General features: G+C 38.6%; 3 protein-coding genes and 1 long non-coding RNA gene across 4 annotated transcripts; 2 read left to right on the forward strand and 2 right to left on the reverse strand.

The window, feature by feature from the left end:
* LOC103989439 (homocysteine S-methyltransferase 2) lies at nucleotides 1-6,758 on the forward strand. Its single transcript, XM_009408280.3, has 7 exons — nucleotides 1-255; nucleotides 2,456-2,512; nucleotides 2,592-2,809; nucleotides 2,891-3,020; nucleotides 3,843-4,046; nucleotides 5,561-5,632; nucleotides 6,342-6,758. Exons 1-7 carry the CDS (start codon nucleotides 79-81, stop codon nucleotides 6,507-6,509), a joined length of 1,026 nt encoding a protein of 341 aa, XP_009406555.2. The 5' UTR covers nucleotides 1-78; the 3' UTR covers nucleotides 6,510-6,758.
* A 314-nt stretch (nucleotides 6,759-7,072) lies between these two features.
* Nucleotides 7,073-12,344, reverse strand: LOC135677052 (uncharacterized). Its single transcript, XR_010514527.1, has 3 exons — nucleotides 8,651-12,344; nucleotides 7,668-7,823; nucleotides 7,073-7,579 (listed from the first exon to the last, which is right to left on the reverse strand). It is a non-coding gene; the product is annotated as an uncharacterized LOC135677052 (long non-coding RNA).
* A 183-nt stretch (nucleotides 12,345-12,527) lies between these two features.
* On the reverse strand, nucleotides 12,528-14,992 carry LOC135677053 (vicilin Cor a 11.0101-like). The gene is made up of 6 exons (XM_065188918.1): nucleotides 14,172-14,992; nucleotides 13,907-14,082; nucleotides 13,755-13,835; nucleotides 13,417-13,683; nucleotides 13,011-13,323; nucleotides 12,528-12,895 (listed from the first exon to the last, which is right to left on the reverse strand). Exons 1-6 carry the CDS (start codon nucleotides 14,956-14,958, stop codon nucleotides 12,708-12,710), a joined length of 1,812 nt encoding a protein of 603 aa, XP_065044990.1. The 5' UTR covers nucleotides 14,959-14,992; the 3' UTR covers nucleotides 12,528-12,707.
* Nucleotides 14,993-17,611: 2,619 nt separating this feature from the next.
* Nucleotides 17,612-18,190, forward strand: LOC135677549 (uncharacterized). The gene has a single exon (XM_065189912.1). It carries the CDS (start codon nucleotides 17,612-17,614, stop codon nucleotides 18,188-18,190), a length of 579 nt encoding a protein of 192 aa, XP_065045984.1.
* Nucleotides 18,191-18,454: the final 264 nt, after the last annotated feature.

An 18,454-nucleotide genomic window follows, 5' to 3' on the forward strand; every position in this document is an offset into this window, starting at 1 on the left:
CCGCTGCTCTCCTCCATCCGCCACCTCTCTCTCTCTCTCTCTCTCTCTCTCTCTCTTTGCGTGCGTTTGTGAAATGAGATGGGGTTTGGGAGCGGCGATCCGCAGGCGGTGATGAGGGAGTTTCTGCACCAGGTCGGGGGCTGCGCGGTCATCGACGGCGGGCTCGCAACGGAGCTCGAGGCCAACGGCGCCGATCTCAACGACCCTCTCTGGAGCGCCAAATGCCTCATTAGCTCTCCCCACCTCATCCGCAAGGTTAGCTGACCAATGGACTTCCTTTTTTGTCCTCTGCTTCCGAAAAATGTCGACTTCTAACCTTGCGGTGTATTGTGGATTTGTAATTATCGAACGAAAAAAATAAATTTTTTTACCCTGGTGAATGTAACCATGGTTTATGGGCTTCTCATCTAGATTAAGTTAGATACGATCCTAGCTTTGTTTGGTGCAGATGTCACAAGGAAAAGAAAGTGGCGTAATAAATAGGGTTTTTTTCCCCTTAAATGAGAAATTAGACTATCGACCAAATTTACTGAAAGGATGTGAACCTATGGCTCTACTTTCGAAGTTTTGCAATAGCCGAAGGTGAATTTAAAGAAAGAAAACCTTGCTTATCAAAAGAATAAATTAGGAGGAAAAAAAGACTCTTCTTTCAATTTGGTTCCTGCGGCTTGAGTTGGATAATTAATAAACAAAGAAAGTTGATGTTGATCATATTATGATAAGCTTATTATGTGAAGAGGGAGAGCTGTTCCATGCATATGACAAATTAATAGTTGGGTGCTGGGGATTGAGCATCCTGATGGAATTAGAGGATTCCCAATGGATGAACTGGTACTTCTTCAAGACAAGTAGAAATTTGTTATGAGTCGAGGCAACGGAAACTAATAAGCAGGCTTATGCCAGTAATGAAGGCTCGGTGCTTGTTTTATTTGGTCCTAAGAGGAGAAGAACAACATGGTATACTGATATTCAACTATTCATTTGGATCTGATGAGGTCCAAAACAAGTTAATGATCAAAATCCAAGCACACATCAAATATAAAATATTGCAATACCTGAATATGATGTATAGTCTGAATTTAATAAGTATTTGAATTTATAATTTGGAATTAGTTCGTCTTAATAAACATTGTTTATGTTCTGATTTGAGTCTGTCACTTGGCCTTGTCTATGTTCAGTCTTGAGACTCTTGTTTGTTGTTTAGTGAGTGATTTTTTTGTTTAAAAAAGGAGTTTTGTATGTGAGAAATGTCTGGCTTGTTGGCCATAATCAAAGTGTAAAACTGGATTATAGAAACTACAGAATGTAAAATTTATCAATTCTGATCAAGGTCCATCAGTTTGGGACTGCTGGTCATACGGGGCTTAACATAGAGGTTTTGTTTGGTAAATGGCTAGGATAGATGACATTTTTTCTATTTAGCAACCTTGTCTAATAATTAGGTTTTCTTTTTCCATTCAAACGTGGAACAGTTCTTTCTTGGCAATGCCAATATGGCAAATAATATGAATTGCAGGAATGCATCATCATCACCCATCTGATTGAGCCAAACTGGATATGTCCTTTCTATAATTACTTATGTTATCACTTAATTTTTAATCATTCATTTGATGTATTGCAGTCTAGTTAGTCATCTTAGTGTTCTTACAGCATATGCTCTATACATATCTTGTAAGTTCTGATTTTTGTGTATGTCATGAAACATGTCAGACATGATGATATTCGAGGAATTTTTTTTTTCAGCTGCACGTGTTATTCTAGTAATGTGCCAGCATGAATGGTTCAGCGGAATCCTGGCATAGGACATAGCATGGGCAGATACACCTTTGGTGTGCCTGGAGCCCTATGTCAGTACCCTGTTGGCAGGGCCAACATGCTTCTTGGCAGGCCAACATATTGATATTGATAAATCATCTGACTGTCGCTTGGCATGAATCTGCATGGCCAAGCATTTGTGCTCTGTTGATAGCTTCAATAGTTCATGTTCACTACTAGTCAAGCTCATATCACCGAACTAGAAGAGGAAGAAGAAAATTTTCAGGTTTCCTGTTAAGGAAATTGACTAGTGTTTTTGTTAACATATGCAACCCTTGGTGATGTTGATAGATCTTTCGATTGTCAATCTTACTATAGTTTACTTATATCTATAAAGATGCATATTATGCAAGTTGATGGGCTTCTGTTGACTTCTCACTTTCAGTGTAAGGGAAGATTATGTAAAATTTTTATAGATCCGCATTTTTCACTATCCGGTGATTGTTTGGCAAAAAATACAATGTAACTTGGAGTGTAAGTAATATAGACTATTAATATCACCTGACCTATCAGTTTCTGTTGATGATATGAACAAATAAGTTTCATTACTAATTACACCTCTCCACATAATACTTCATTTTCTTCCTGAAGAAACCAGTGTTTACTGAAGTGCTTTTTACTGTTTTATCTTACTGAACAGGTTCATCTGGACTATCTTGAAGCTGGTGCACATGTTATAATCACATCATCCTATCAGGTAACTTATTTTTTTCTTTTATTTTTTATGATATATTTTCTGATGATTTTTTATATCACACTGGCATTTTTTGAAGCAGGCTACCATTCAGGGTTTCAAGTCAAGGGGCTTCTCTCAAGTAGAAAGTGAAGACTTATTGCGGAGAAGTGTTGAAATTGCACGTGAAGCTCGTGATATATTTTATAACGATTGCTTAAGAGGATATGGTGGCCATAGTGACATTAAAAAGCACACTGTTTTGGTGGCGGCCTCCGTAGGAAGCTATGGAGCTTATTTAGCAGATGGTTCTGAGTATAGGTTGATCAACTGAGTACTGCTATATTATAACTTGCTTATTTTCTGTTTGTTATTCCACTGATGAGTGATTGATATTGCTAGTGGGCACTATGGCAAAGATATGACCATAGAAAATTTGAAGGATTTTCATAGAAGAAGACTTGAGGTCCTTGCTGAAGGAGGTGCTGATTTGATAGCTTTTGAAACAATTCCAAATAAATTGGAAGCTCAGGTAGTTATAGTTGATGAGCTTGTCTAATGGAGTTAAGTCTTCATTCTCAAGTTCATAAAATAGTTTCTTTGCATCTTACCCATGAAAGTTCTGGTTTTTGCACTGTAATTCCTTTGTTCTTCATGTTTATACATTTCTCTATGGACCCTTAGAGATGCAACCACAGTTTGTGTTGCATTGAGTGTATTTAACTACTGTAGTATAACCTATGGTTTCAACTTACATTTACTGGTTAGGCAGGTACTGGACCATATAGGTTGGTATCGGTTAGTAATTAATTTTTATTTTTTCTTTTGATGATTATAGATGGTGCAGGGTGGTATATTGTGATGTATATTTGTATGATAATGGTCTGACTGGATGTCAAAACCATCATCAGATTGAGTTTTAAATTTTTGTTATGACCTTTAATTGATACTCCTTTGTAGAAATTGTTCTAAAAGAAAATTATTTCCTTGGTGACAATACCCTTCTTCCTCCTATGTACCTTATATTGTAAAAGTTTTGCTGCTTCTTTTAGTTTTCATGCACCTCTCTAAATGTCTAAGTCCAAATCCCCTAAGATGAGAAAGCATTTAAAGATATACCCAGATCAGGTGTTGATTGACGTGTGATCCATCTACTTGCTCCATGGTAGATTTGATCTTCCCCAATCCATCCTAACTAAATATAGAATCAGTATTGAAGTTAAATCTATTTTTTAATCTTGAATTTTTGAAAGTGTTATCCCCAAGTTCTTGGACGTTCACAACCCCTAGCTAGTTTTGTGCTTTAATTGGTGTGATTAATGTTTCTGATTCCTTTTTATCTGTGTTTTAACAGGCATATGCTGAACTTCTTGAGGAAGATAATATAAGCATTCCTGCTTGGTTTTCTTTTAATTCAAAGGATGGTGTTAATGTGGTTAGTGGAGATTCATTGACTGAATGTGTCTCGATTGCTGATTCATGTAAGAAGGTAGTGGCTGTTGGAATAAACTGCACTCCTCCGAGATTCATCCATGGATTAATCCTCTCCATAAAAAAGGTATTGCTATTTACTTGGATTAATCCTCTTGTTTCCTGAACGGTCATTTATGCCGTTCAATGTGGGCAAAGTCTACTTTCTCTTTATTATGCAAACAAATTATGGGGATCATAATCTTGTCAGACAAGTGTAAGCTGAAGGAAGGTTCAACCTGGTGCTGAATTTACAATGCTCAGAATATGGTCCTTGTACATACTGACAGATGAGAACATTCAACCAAATCTCCTTAGTCCCATAGAAGTATATAGAAGTTTTGAGGATAAGTTAGCCATGTAATATGAATACCTGAGTTAACATTCCATCATTTCATAGCAACATTCTCTGCTAACATTAACTATTGCTGCAAAGAAAGCTTGTCTGACTGTGAATTTAACTGGATATCAACTTTTATTTCTATGATGAGACAAAAAAGAAAAGGCAAGACTTGTGTTTTTAGAAATTTGATGTCATATGAACACAACCAGAATAACTTTCTTATTCCTAAATATGTGTGAACCAGAACTCTTAGGCATTAGAATAATTCAAAATAGGAAACTTTCCTATAACAATCACTAAAAATAAAAGATATAATTATATCAAAATGTTATGAAAAAATACAATTGAAGTTTTCATTCAACTTGGAGTCAGTGAAAGACAACCTGTAGCTTTTCTTGCATCAGAACATAGCTTAGGCAAAATGCAGCAGGAATTAAGATTCAGATCTGACTGGGTCAAGACTGATTGGACGTAAACAAGTTTTGGGTACTCTTATCAAGAAATATCAGCAAAATAAAGCTTCAGTGAGGTATATATGCTGAATTATTCTTTCAAGCGCCGCCTCCACAGCCATCCCCTCCCCCTCAAATCACACACACACGAAAGGGCTCTGTTTTGAGTTAGGACTCGATTAAGTGTCAACTATTAATTCTTCTTGTGTAGATTGTTAGGGAACTAAGGCATCATACTTGTGAAGCTTACAATTTCAATTACTTAAAGACTACTGTGGAAATCTAAATGTACATGAGTTGTTGCAAATGTAAATGTTGATTGAGCTTTACTTGTTTTAAACTGTATTTAGCATCTTGAGGAAATAACTCTGTTATTGTTATGTTAAATGATTTCACTTTCCTGCAGTGGTGATGTCTGAGTTGTTCTTTTATGTACAAATTGATTACATTTAATTCTCATTCACAGATGATCTCATTTTTGCAAACTAAATTCCATCTGGGAATTCAAGATCCCTGCATGTCTTAAAAATGATTTGTCAGCATCAACTCTGATTCTCTGAAGGTTCTAGAGTTGAAAGAAAGCTTCATAGCAGTGTGACTGACATTTATCATATAAGCACAAGAATAGTGAGAAATTTCTATTATATTTTGTCAATCAGATACAGTCTTCTTGGTATTAGCAAAGTTGCTTTAAACCTATTCTTTGTTGGTTGTTTTCTTGTGGTCATGATGTCTTTTGAACGGAAAATATGCACAATGCATAATGTTCACTTCAACTTTGTGATAGTGTGATTGCTGAATTTACAGGTGACAAAGAAACCAATTTTGATATATCCAAATAGTGGAGAGAGATATGATGCTGATAAAAAGGAATGGGTGGTAAGTTGACAGTTGCAAAGTCATTGTCAGATAACTGATGTTTCATATGGCACTTCTTTCGACAAACAATATTTGACATCTTTCTTTCCATTATTAAGTTAGATGTCTATGCATAACTTGGACTAGGACACTTTTTCTAGTTTATGGTGGTAAGGTGAATCTTGATTATCCAAACATGTAATATTAGCACATCCAAAATTCTTAGAGGAAGGTCATAATTTATATATACCAAAGAAGCATTGAACTGCTCAAAATTCCCTTTTATCTTGAACTGTCTGTAACTTTTCTATCACTGCCATCAGATGAATTCTGTAATTAGGTACGCAAGCCATCTCCTGCCTTTTGGTGGTATTAATTCCTCATACTCTGGATATTTATCTTCTCTTCCCAGACATCAGTTCAAATTATCAAAATCAGGGTTTTAGTTTATCTAAATGTATTACAAATATTACCAGAGCATAAAGATCTAGCCGAAAACCTAAGGTTTCATGCACTAAATTCATAAAGTGGCAGTCAGGAAATTTGTCTTCAAGATCTCATCTTTTGAAGAGTATCTTGTAACAAAAGCCTGACCGGTTTATATTGGTTATCAGCTGTAACAGCATGCAAGTATTGCATAGGAACCAGCCTATATAACCAGTGGTTTTGTTAGAGAGAACATATTAACCAAGACCAAATCTTCAAATTGTGATTCTTAATTTCCTTGCAGGAATCCACTGGTGTCACCGATGAAGATTTTGTTTCTTATGTTCAAGTATGGCATGAAGCTGGAGCCTGCCTGATTGGAGGCTGTTGCAGGACTACTCCGAACACGATAAGAGGCATATCTCTTGCTCTTCAGAAGGAACATGCCATTCCAAGAGAATCTGTACCATAAAACGTTTGCAGAACCTGAAGTCCTGACAATATAGACCTATCCATGTAAAAGTGGTCTAATGCCGATATCTGCATATTATCTTCATCGTGGTTACCGTCGGACAAACTCTTTTTTTATTTGCACTTGTAGTTTCGACACACATTTTGTTAGGCTGTTCGGAGTCAAGTAAAGTATATTTAATTTGTTTGGTTTTTCTTTGAGAATTTTGTGAAAAAATGTTAATTTGCATCCGCTTCTGCTGGTTTCTTATAGTTTGGCTTTAAGAAGTGCCTTTGGTCTGTTTCTGTATGATAGGACGGATGATGGATATTCTTCAAACATGAATCTAAATCAGAACAGTCTTAGAGGAACAAACGATATTGTCTATAGTATTCAAGTACAGATTGTGTCAAGTATTTATCAGCTCTAGGAAGGATGGGCATATGTTTTGGTATCAATTGGTGACTACTTTTTGATAGTTTTTAGTTGACACCAAGCAGTATGAATTATATATTTGCCTAATACATCAATATAATATTTGTTTGGTATTGTCACACATTAAATTTCTTGCATAAGTTGTGTGGTATCATAAACATACAAACTTTATTGGCAAGACAAAAAACTGGGAGCTCTACATGGTAGTACGAAAAAAGAAATCTATTGCCACTCCTGAATGGTTGCAAGTTTCCCTTGTCCATTCATGTATCTGAAGCCATCTTAAATCTAACCCAAATATCTAATATTTTTTATTTGTACACTCGGGCTGGTAGATTGAACCTCCATAATAATCATACTAATTGCAAGGAGGCACAACAAGGCAAAGACATCAAAAATTAATCAAAGATTGTCTAAGAGAAACCGTGGATTAATACCAGCAGGAACGACAACTAACATGTCAATACTTGGGATTACCTTCTATTGGCTGAGGCAGGACCTTTGCTCATGAGCTGTGCATTCACGTATTCCAGGACAATGTGCTCAATTCACCTTTCTTTGGCATCCTGAGCTGCATCATCTTGCTACAAATCCCTTTTCTAAGCATTTTCGCAATCCATAATGCACAGGCTTCATTCATTCATCAGATTCAGGCTCTGCGTCACACAAAAGAGCAGCGAAATATATAGCATCTCCATAGAATCAAATCTTTCCAGAACTGCTGGGAATTAAGGGACACATTACCTGCATTTGTCATGGAATTCATCATCATAGTCGTTGTATAAAGCTTGATTGTTGGTTGACATTCCTTTTCATGGCCTTTAGGGATCACTTGGGCATTAAACCAGGTAGGAAGACAAGACCTCCACATGACAGTATACCAAGTTCATCAACAGATGGCTGAAAAAGGATTAGAAAAAAGAATCAGATTATGCAGAAAGCAAAAAGATTCTGAGCCATGAAGAAGAGCAAAATGTAAAGGAAGTTAGAGCACAGCCAGTCATGCAGCTAAAGTATTTGAGGCATAGAGGAAACATAGTTCTGGCGTGTAGAATCTACAGTATTTATCTATGTGACCATAAATTAAACCAACCAGATACGATGGAATAAAATAAATGGTTGTTATTGTCAAAAAATGGTAAAGAAACACTAGTTAGAGGTAAATTATTCAGTACAATGCCTAAAGGACCCATTTTGAGAATGCTCTGGAACTGCTTATACATAAGTGACATGATAAAGCTCCATCTAGAGCTTCAGCAAAAGCTCAGGTTGTTGATGGGTAGGTGCAACTTCATACATTTTATTCACGAACCCACACCAGTCATGCATTACTACAAACAGTTAAAGTTCATAATGCTAAAAAAATATCAGTTACCATGATGAGGTTGCAGCACACAATGCTAAAGAAAACGAGGTTGGGTCACATAGTGCTAATTTAGCATTATGTGCCACACCCTCATTATTTCTAAGTATATCATGATACTTAGCATTATGAGCATTATGTGCCACATCCTCATTATATCTATAACCCGGACCACTCATGTTATTTTTCTTTAGCATTATGCGCCGCCGACCAGTCACCATGATTAGAAATAATGAGGATGCCGCAGATAATGCTAAAAAAAATAATAGTTCAACATATGTCAAATGATAGAAGTCCTGAAATATTTGGGATCAAATTGTTGATCTTTCAAATTGAATTTCAAACATAAGTCAAACTAAGAGACCTTGCACACTAAATGCATCAGCTCCTTCTGCTTCACCAAAGCTCCAACTGCTAGGTTTGCAAGAAAGCTTGTGCTACATCAACAGCTGCAGTCCATGACAAATATTAAGATCGATTTCAGAGAAAAAGAGCAAGGACAATTGGCCAATTTCTGTTCACAGAACAACTGTAAGTTGAATATTATGATTGAAAGGAACAATTATCTACTGTTGCTTCTGACACTTGATGCATTTCTTTAAAAAGAAAAGTTTCCTGTTTGTGTTGCTTGCTTGTGTCCATGATAAACAAATCATAGTTTTCCTTCTTACACAATTCAAACTCCTTCAACAGCAATTTTCACAGAATCTGATTCCATGTGGCTACAGCAGCAAGCAATCAAAGAGAACACTAAATATGGGGTACAAAGACTTTTTCCACAGATTGGAGAATAACAGGCTTGATTCACTTCAGCAAGAAAAAAAACTATTAGCAGTTCACAAGTAGCTGTATGAAAAACATGTAATTTAGACAGCACCTTCTGAGAGCAGTAAAATTACAAAATTAACTTGCTCCACATTGCCAGAGAAGTGCAGAACAGTAACATCTTGCATTTCTGGAACTTTAAACCAAAAAACAAAACAAACTAACTAGACATGCAACACTAGGTTAAAATTTCTGCCAATAGAAAAGAAAGGACGGAACATATGCTCGTGCCAATATGGGATATGCCAATTATACCTTGTAAATATGAGTCCATGAACATGCTTACAAAGAGCACAAAAAGAAATGGACAAGCTAGACTTTACATAGATGTCAATCAGTGATGTTAGATGCATTAGATGCAGGGTTGCCCTCTGGGAGAAAAAGAAATGAACAAACATAGCTGGTCTGCTCTACATGATGCAAGTTCAATGCTAGATGCATAATCCTGATCCCATCTCAAACATCAATGCTGATCTCAAAGTTTATGACTTAGATTTCTATACAGTCTAACATTCAGAAATTGGTCATATTCCTTTTTCTAAAATTTAGAGGAACGTAATTATTCATGTATTGGGGATAAGTTTTGGCACTATAGTAAATTTGTTGGATGACCACAGTTAAAGTCACAAAAGTAGCCTTTGTACTTGCAGGAATAGGATTGCATAATTGACTTGTCCACGTTATTGAAGTTCTTTGAATATTCAAGATTCCAGTGAAGTCCTACAGAATAATCATGATTCTAACAAACAACACTGTCAGAAATTGCAAGTCAATATGCCACATAAACAACTTTGAGATAATTTATTAACTTCAAATAAGATTGATCTTGTGTGACTAACACCTGTAAGAAGAATCAAGGCTGTCTCCAAGAGAGAAATGGAAACTTTGTGAAATGAGATCATAAAACATGTGTTGAACAACTAGAAATTACTTCTCAATTTGCATATAAAAAGTATCAATTTTGATGGATGTTGTACATGGCCTTCATGTAACAATGGTCAAATTCGAAGAAACATAGCATTGAACAATAATGGCAAGTATGAATATTTAACGTACATGATCTCCAAACAACATGATTTTTGGTTGTATATGGCCCATTGATTATAGTGCAAGTGGTTCTTCTTGATTTAAACCTATCCTGCTATTTTGTCTTTCGCTTACTTTAGGTCTTCGGAGAAAATTGTTGACCAGGATATTCATCTTATGAGTCTACGAAAAGCTACCTAATTATGTCAGCTAATTTTCCACAATAGCTCCGATCATTTTGATAATGCAAATGCCATCTTAAACATGGAGATCTATTTGTAGCACAACCTATTTGGCAGAAGGCATTAGAAAGTGGAAATCATACATTGTAAAATAAAGAGATGATCAAAATAAAAATTAAATTAAATTAAAAGAAAATAACTAAGGCAAAATGTTAAATTACCGGTTCAGTTCAATTGCAGTGATAGAGTAACCCCCCAAAAGACAAGCAAAAAAGAAGAAAGGGTGAAGAGAGAAGAAAAAAGGGCCAAATATCTAATACCAAGGAGATAACAATGCAAATGACTCTTAAATAAAAAATAAAAAAAAGATGAGAAAAGTATGGTTCCTCATTGTAGCCAGGTAGCTGCTAATCGTTACATGTAATTGGGATCTCCGGTCTCCTCCTTTCAAAGGGAAAACTTTCCTTACCATCCAATAATTTGATGTGTTAGATCCATTTGTAAATAATTTCAGTACCATCCAAAGCAAAGATTATAGTCCACATACAAGATTGATAGAGATCAATTTTATGTCAATTAAGTCATGTTCATAATTCTTGGCCAAATTAAAGGATAGTAAACATGATTCTCATGGTCTTACTGCTCTGCTTCTCTTCTTTTAATAAAATTTGACATTTTCAAACCAACCATAGCTAAAATATCTATAAAACAACTAGAATTTTCTTTCAACCACATTAAAAATATATAAAAACTAGATCCCTAAAATCTGACATTCATGCTCTGGCCAAGGAAGTCCTCTATTTTGATAACTGTGAACAGAAGCAGTCAAATAATCTTGAAAGGTATATAGTAATGCAAATTCTCTCTTAAAGCAGAAGCAAGAAAGAAGACAATAACATGCCTTAACATTAGCCAGATGATCACAGGATATTTCCTCTTTCTTTCGAAAAGGAGTCTTTACATGTCAGTTTTGGTGTTTTCCAAATTCAATTGTGTCGAAATCAAAGAGTGATATTCCATGTACACAATCGTAAGAAAATTTTTTGACTATTGAATCATGATGCTTGACCCAACACAAAGATTTTGATGGACAGTATTGTCAACTTATTTCTGTTCCTGCCTTCTTTTTCTTGATTAATTAATTATGTAAAACAATTAGCATTGCCTCTCAACCACCTTTAAATTTACAAAAAGAAAAACTTGATCCCTGTGCTCTGACAGTCATGCTCTTTCTCGGTACCCTACTCCCATGTAATGTTGAAAAGCATGGTAACTATGGTGACGACTTGTCATGCCCATTTCACATCCGTCGAGATAATCATCGCAAGTTACCGACCCACCCACCTTTCTCTTCCATCATCTTTGCAATCTAAAATTAGAACTATACCCAGTAAACTGGTGAATTACAACTTCTTCTTGTTGCTTGGATTCATATTAAAACTTGATCCAAATTTCTGCATGTTAATTCCAATTTACCAGTATTATCAGAACTTACCGGAGACACCCAGCTTCTCGCATTTATCACTATGTAACAATCAACAATAAAGAAACGCTCTTTTCATTGGAATTACACTCTTTTCTTTCATTCTACTAGTCCCAGGGATGTCCCAAAAACACCACAAAAAAAGGAAGAAAAAAGATCCAGATTCTGGGAATTCCGAAGGGAAAGGGAAGAAAATATGAACGGAAATTATTCAAAAAAACATGTCCGTGAAATCACATACAACACCTACGAAAAAAAATCCCTTTTTCACTGAAAACATAAGAAATAAGAGACGCTAAGAAACTTATAAATGCAAGGTTTTGCTTCAAACAAAAGAAACAACAGAAAGCACAAACGATTCAACGGTGTTATCTGAATGGAAACCAAGCTGTTGGATGATGCGGCGCTTGTTGTCGCCGGCGACGAGCGCGAGCTCCATCTTCTCGCCAAACAAAACCCTCCGTTTCCAGGACCTTCGGGTTAGAATTAGACCTTCCTACTACGATTTCTCGAGTACATCGCTTTGTGGTAGAGCGGTAAATGGACCTAACCCCAATCCGGCCCGGCCGATCTAAATACAATTAATTACCAACGATTTCAGCACGTGCGATATTACAGTGGCGACGCACGTGAACAATTATTCTAATTTTAAAAAATATTTAATTTTTATAAAATCAAATAATATGTACCATAAAATTAATTCATTTAATAGCAAGCACAAGCAGTAGTTATAAGGGCGAGAAACGTTTCGTTGGTTGTACTCGTGGATAACATTTTATTTGTTGCATGCATTTACATTTCATACACGCAGTGCCCTCTCTTCTCATAAACACTTCCTACGCGCTCACGACACTTATTTTAGAGCCCTCTACTGCCTACGTACATCAAAGACGCTTCTCCCCTCCTCACATGAAAGCCTCGGCGATCTCGAGCATGGGCAGCAGCGGACGTTCACGGCGCTCCCGCTCCTCCGGGCCGGCGACGATGATCTGCTCGCCCTGCGCGTTGAGCACCTCATCAACCTCCCTGGCCGGCATGTCGAACGACAGCTCCTTGGCCTCCCTATCCAGCTGCTTCAACACATTGTTCCTCCCTGCGCAGGCAAAAACACCGATAAGCGTTCATGAACACGAGTACCGACGGATTAGATGTGATGGTGGCGATGGCGATGGCGATGACGATGGCCCTCGTCATATCGAGCCAAGTACCTGCGAGGAAGTTCCTCACGTTCCTCTCGGCGCGGATCTCGAAGCATACGGCCTCGAGGTTTCCGCCGCGCGAAGCGACGGTCACTGAAGGGTGGCCCGGAGGGACGATGGCCACGGTGCCGCGCGAGACCTGGGAGCGGACCTTTTGATAGCGCTGACCTCCTTCCCGGCCCTCGTGTCTTTCTCCGCCCTCCTCCCTGCTCCTGCCTCGCTCAGACAAATGAGGGCATATAGTCTCGACGTAGCCACTTCCTTCCAGTATTACGGCGATCTTTGTCGACCTGGAGTCGTAGAATGGTGCAACCATGGAGCCCTGCAACAAAGACCCTAACGTCATCCCCCACCAGGGAGAGAATGAATGACCATGATAAGCACGGGGGACGGGATCAGCAAAGGACATATATACCTCGGTAAGGTTAGCATGGGAGACTCGGAGGTCCAACTGTTTAAGCGGCCGGTAGTCGTCGCCGTCGGCCTCGTGCATCTGTCCCCGTCTGCTCGAATAGATCGGTCGCTTCTCGAGGAGATTGAATGGACCCTTAGATTCGCCAAACGGCCATTGGCCACCCTCGGAGGCGTGGCGGCTCAGTGCGCGGACCTGCTCCTCGGACGCCTCCACAATGCCTCCTTTCCGCTGTTGCCCAAAGATTCTGCTCAATCGATCTCGTCGCGTCTACAAAACGACACATTGCTGTAATCACACGAGACATAGAAGACACAATAAACAGGCAGAGGAATAGGTACGTTGAAGGCAGCTTCCAAGATTTCGTCGCTGAAACTCGGGAAGAACGACTTAGGATTTTGTCCTCCAGCACCATAGAAGACCTGCACAGTAACAAAGAGTTGAAGATATTGCATCCGATGAAAAGAATATTCAATCAAGTGACATAATCTACCTCGAAGCGGCCAGGTGTAGAAACCGGATGAAGGAGCTTGATCAAGAGAAACTCCTTATTGCTGTCTTTGTTGATCATGTAAATAATTGCTCCTGCCGGCGCCTCCAGGATATCTCCCCGGCGGAGCTCATGCGTTTCCTTCTTCTCTTCGCATACCAAAGTTAAGACTCCACACCCTGAAGAAGTCAACAAGTGACACTGAAATATTAGCTTGGTTCATCCACGTATAAGCAAATTATAACACAGCAGCAATGGAGGTATGTACCTCTCGCGACATAGTAGATTGCATCAGCATCCAAGTGATGAGGCACCAAGAACGCACGAGGATTCAACCCAACTATAGCGATGCGGTAGTTGGCGATCCCCAGTAGGAACTCCGACTTCTCCAAGAAGTTTTCGAGGACCATGACATGACCATGCTCCGTCCTCACTTGTTCATAGAAGCTATCTCGATCGAAGAAGTAGGGATTCGTCTCCCCAGTCGTCGTCTCTTCCTTCTTCTGGCGAGGGTTACCTTCACGGTGGCGCTGCTCTTTGTACTCCTCCTCGCACCGATGCTCGCACTGTTGTAGCTGCCTCTTATCTTGTGCTCTCTGCGTGCACTCCTGGCGGCATTGCCGGTATCGCCTTCCAGGATCTTCGTGGGTTTGTACTCCAACAGCGACCTCCCGCCGCCCCCTTCGCTCTTCCTCGTACTGCGCCTCGCACCGGCTCTCGCACTGCCTGCGCTGCTGTTCGTCGTGTGGGTGCTGGTGCCCGCACCGCTGCCTGCAATCATCGAACCGCCGCCGAGCGGGGTCATCGTCGCCACCCTGTCCGGGCCGCCCACGCTCCCGCATTTCTTCTTGGTACCGGTCTTCGCACCGGTGCTGGCACTGAATCCGCTGCTCCTGGCCGCGCTGCTGCTGCTGGCACTGCTGCCTGCACTGCTGCAGCCGCTGCTCGGGATCCTGCGGGTTGTCGACACCGAGACCGCGGTAACCCAGAACTACAGTGGCCGACAAGACGAGGACGGTAAGGCAAAGAAGAAAAGCTTCCGATTTGGCCACCATGCTGAACGACTTCTACAGAGATCGTTACAATCTCTCGGGTGAGATCCCTAGGAGGGAACAGAGTCGGATTTATAGAGAAAGAAAGGTGTGTGGGGGATGAGGTGGTGTAGATGGAGAGAGAGCGACGCGCATGGGGGGAACGTGGCGGGAGGGATGAGTGCATGCATGGCTACGTGTTAGGGGAGAGCGAAAGGGACGAAAAGGCCGATAAGGCCAGAGCGCGGATGAAAGCAGTGAGTGACGTTACACGTGTGGGGATGCGATGTCGCCTCCACAGCCAGCACGAGGAGCTCGCGTGGGGCAAGTGTGGCGCATGGACGAGACGTGTCGGAGGAGACGAGAAGGACGGCATGGGGCTTTCGTATGAAATGTCACGCTACTTTTCGAAGTCTTTAGCTCGACTCGAGATCCTTACGGTCTCCATCTAAGCATCAAATCAACAATACATTGTTCCTTGAATTGAGCAACGAAATATATATATATATATATATATATATATATATATATATATATATATATATATATTTGTTGGTTTGAAATATATTTTATTATTTCATCATCTAATGGATTGATTGTAATTGTTAGTGATAGAAATAAAAGTGATTGTTGGGAGTTTATGTAACAGTACCTTTGTAGGTTTTCTATGGCCGAATTCCTTCCACTTGGGTGTGTTTGAGCAAAAATAATACTTGTTCTTCTTCGAGTTATTAGTTCCAAATTACTCGAGCAAGTAAAATCGAACTATATATCATCTTGAACTCCTATAGATAAATAAAATAATTATTTTTATGACTCAAATAATAATCATTTAGGTCACTGTGATCAATCTTGTGATGATTTACAATCATCAAAAGCATATATCAAATCAAAAGATATAATATTAAGCTGTATAATACAAGTTTTACTTGCCTGCTGTCAGCTACTCATTCATGGAGTTGAATCATCCTTCATGATATCCTTTACAGCCACTTTCATGTGTCAATTCCGTTCTCACTCAATCTTATTCTTGTTTACTGAACCAAACTTGCCTCGTTAGATGATGATAACTCTTACAGTATATTGCTGCATGCATGCTTCAAGCATTATTTTTACTCCTCTAGAAGGCCATCTTTATGTTATGTTGCTTGATTGATATTTGGATACCACATAGTATCTGATCCTAATAATTCATATTTAATCTACAATAAAAATAAAAATAAAATCTTGATATTTGTTAGTTTTACCTTTGTTTTTTACCCAAACAAACAGCACAGCCACTTAGGTGTTAAAGCACCAGAATTCCCACTAACCAAGAATTATGGCACTAAATCTAGTATCTTTTAAATTATCTTTAGGCACTTGTTTGTGAATTCACATTATTTTTTGAATAATTTATAAGAAAAAATCTTTAGTATTGGGTTTATACCATATGATGCTCTCATAATTGATTTTTACTAAGAGAAATTATTTTTATAAAAAAATTAATAATATTTTTGAACCGAGCTATTTCAAGTCATTAACCCATTCGTCGATTCGATCTGATATGATTATCATGGTTCAAGTTAGGTTGATTAAGATTCAATCGAGTTGAATTTTGTTGAATATATGAGTGAGTGTAACTCGAGTATAACTAAAATATTTTTATTAAATCAATCTAATTTTTTTTAGAACTACTAGCGCATGATTCTAAGATATTTAATATTATTTTTTATATACTTAGGATGAATAATTTTTAATATAATATTTTTGGGTTAAATTGATGATCAAGCGTAACTCCTTGAATTTTCATCAAATCTTTTTAAATTTTTTTTAGAATTATTGAGGTAAGATGATAATATATTTGGTCACTATTTTTATTTTTTATATGAATTTAGAATAATTAATTTTTGAAATAGGATAGTTTTGGATCAAGTCTGTTACACTAGAGGAGTGTAATGTGATTGTAACTCAAATATAATTTTTTAATTTTTTTTTATCAAAGCTATTTAAACTTCTTTAGAATTACTAAGATGAGATGTAATATGTTTATTATTATTATTTATTTAAAATATTTAATTTTAAAAATAATAATTTTTTATGTTGATGGGGAGGGGAGGAGGAAAAAGATGCATTATTAGAGTTGGAGTGAGAGAAAAAGGAGGTGATGGAGATAAAAATAATTTAAAATTTAATTAAATCAATTAAATAGTTAGAATTTAGTTGAACTAATTTAATTCGGTTCAACTCTGAAAAAAAATTAATTTAATCCTAAAAAATCAAATCAAATCAAATTAAAAGATAATAATTATCTTTTTATTATTTCGAGCTTTTATCGGTTATTCCTTTGACCCAAACACTACTTCTCAGCAAAAAGCTTTTGGCTTTTGCATGATAACTTCATTTTGGTACGGTGACGACTAGCGGAAGAAAACAGTGACCAGATAACAAAGTTCCTACAGCTGAAGTATCTTAGCAGTCAACCATGGCGGCCACCTAAATCCTGTCCTTTTATGCATATGATAAATTCGCCCGTCTATTTCATCCAAACCGGAGAATTGATATTGATATGGTGCTTTCACTCCTGTGGTCGCCTATGGTATTAGAATCATGTCTCAAATCTCAACTAGATTACATCCTTCGAATGCATATAAATGAAAGCTGCATCTCTTGTTGGCACGTACTAGAGCTTTCTCAAATGGATCAACACAGGGGTGTGGGAGCAAAAGAAGAAGAAGATAGAGAGGAGAAGAAGACCGTCCCCGAGATCACCCTCCGGCCATTCACGCTCTCCGACGTCGACGACTTCATGACATGGGCGACCGACGACCGCGTCATGCGCTTCTCACGAAGACCTACGTGCACTACCAAGGACGAGTGCCTGACTCACATGAAGGACCTCATCATGCCTCACCCGTGGTGCCGCGCCATTTGCATCGACGATGACGGCTGGCCGGTGGGCTTAGTCTCCGTTATGCCGGCTCCGGGGGCTGACGTCCACCGAGCCTCGATCGGCTTCGCCATCGCCTACGACTACTGGGGCCACGGAATCGCCACCGCAGCGGTGAAGAAGGCGGCGTCTGCCGTCTTCGAAGAGTGGCCGTTTCTGGAGAGGCTCGACGCCATAGCCGAGGTGAACAACACTGCCTCTCGGAGGGTGCTGGGGAAGGCTGGGTTCCAGAGAGAGGCTGTGCTCAAAAGCTATCTTGCGTTGAGAGGGGAAAGCAAGGACATGGTCATGTATAGTTTGCTCTCTGCTGATTATATGGTTCGGTGATGGTTGATTGTACTATCAATATTGGGATATATCAATTTTCAATTAGATGGAAAAGACCCGTATATATTGAACAACTGATGGATTTCGATCTAGCAGAGATAATGTAGGAGTAATCTCTATTTAATTTATGAAACTATAGTTAAGGAACGGTTGAAAATGATAATACAAGTGAGAAATGAAAAGAAGGTTCTCAACAGCTCCCGTCAAGTGATTAGTAGAGAAGGAGCTGAGAAGGGAGGGGGAGAGGCTGCCTGAGGAAGAGAA

The sequence above is a fragment of the Musa acuminata genome, chromosome BXJ1-6 (genome assembly GCF_036884655.1).
Source record: "Musa acuminata AAA Group cultivar baxijiao chromosome BXJ1-6, Cavendish_Baxijiao_AAA, whole genome shotgun sequence".
NCBI classification, from domain to species: domain Eukaryota; kingdom Viridiplantae; phylum Streptophyta; class Magnoliopsida; order Zingiberales; family Musaceae; genus Musa; species Musa acuminata.

Coding starts and splice junctions, on each gene's coding strand:
- LOC103989439 (XM_009408280.3), top strand. CDS start 79: ATGGGGTTTGGGAGCGGCGATCCGCAGGCGGTGATGAGGGAGTTTCTG. Junction 2,513..2,591: donor TAATCACATCATCCTATCAG/GTAACTTATTTT, acceptor TTTTTGAAGCAG/GCTACCATTCAGGGTTTCAA. Junction 4,047..5,560: donor TAATCCTCTCCATAAAAAAG/GTATTGCTATTT, acceptor CTGAATTTACAG/GTGACAAAGAAACCAATTTT.
- LOC135677053 (XM_065188918.1), bottom strand. CDS start 14,958: ATGGTGGCCAAATCGGAAGCTTTTCTTCTTTGCCTTACCGTCCTCGTC. Junction 13,684..13,754: donor TCTTGGAAGCTGCCTTCAAC/GTACCTATTCCT, acceptor GTCGTTTTGTAG/ACGCGACGAGATCGATTGAG. Junction 13,324..13,416: donor CCCATGCTAACCTTACCGAG/GTATATATGTCC, acceptor TCTTTGTTGCAG/GGCTCCATGGTTGCACCATT.
- LOC135677549 (XM_065189912.1), top strand. CDS start 17,612: ATGGATCAACACAGGGGTGTGGGAGCAAAAGAAGAAGAAGATAGAGAG.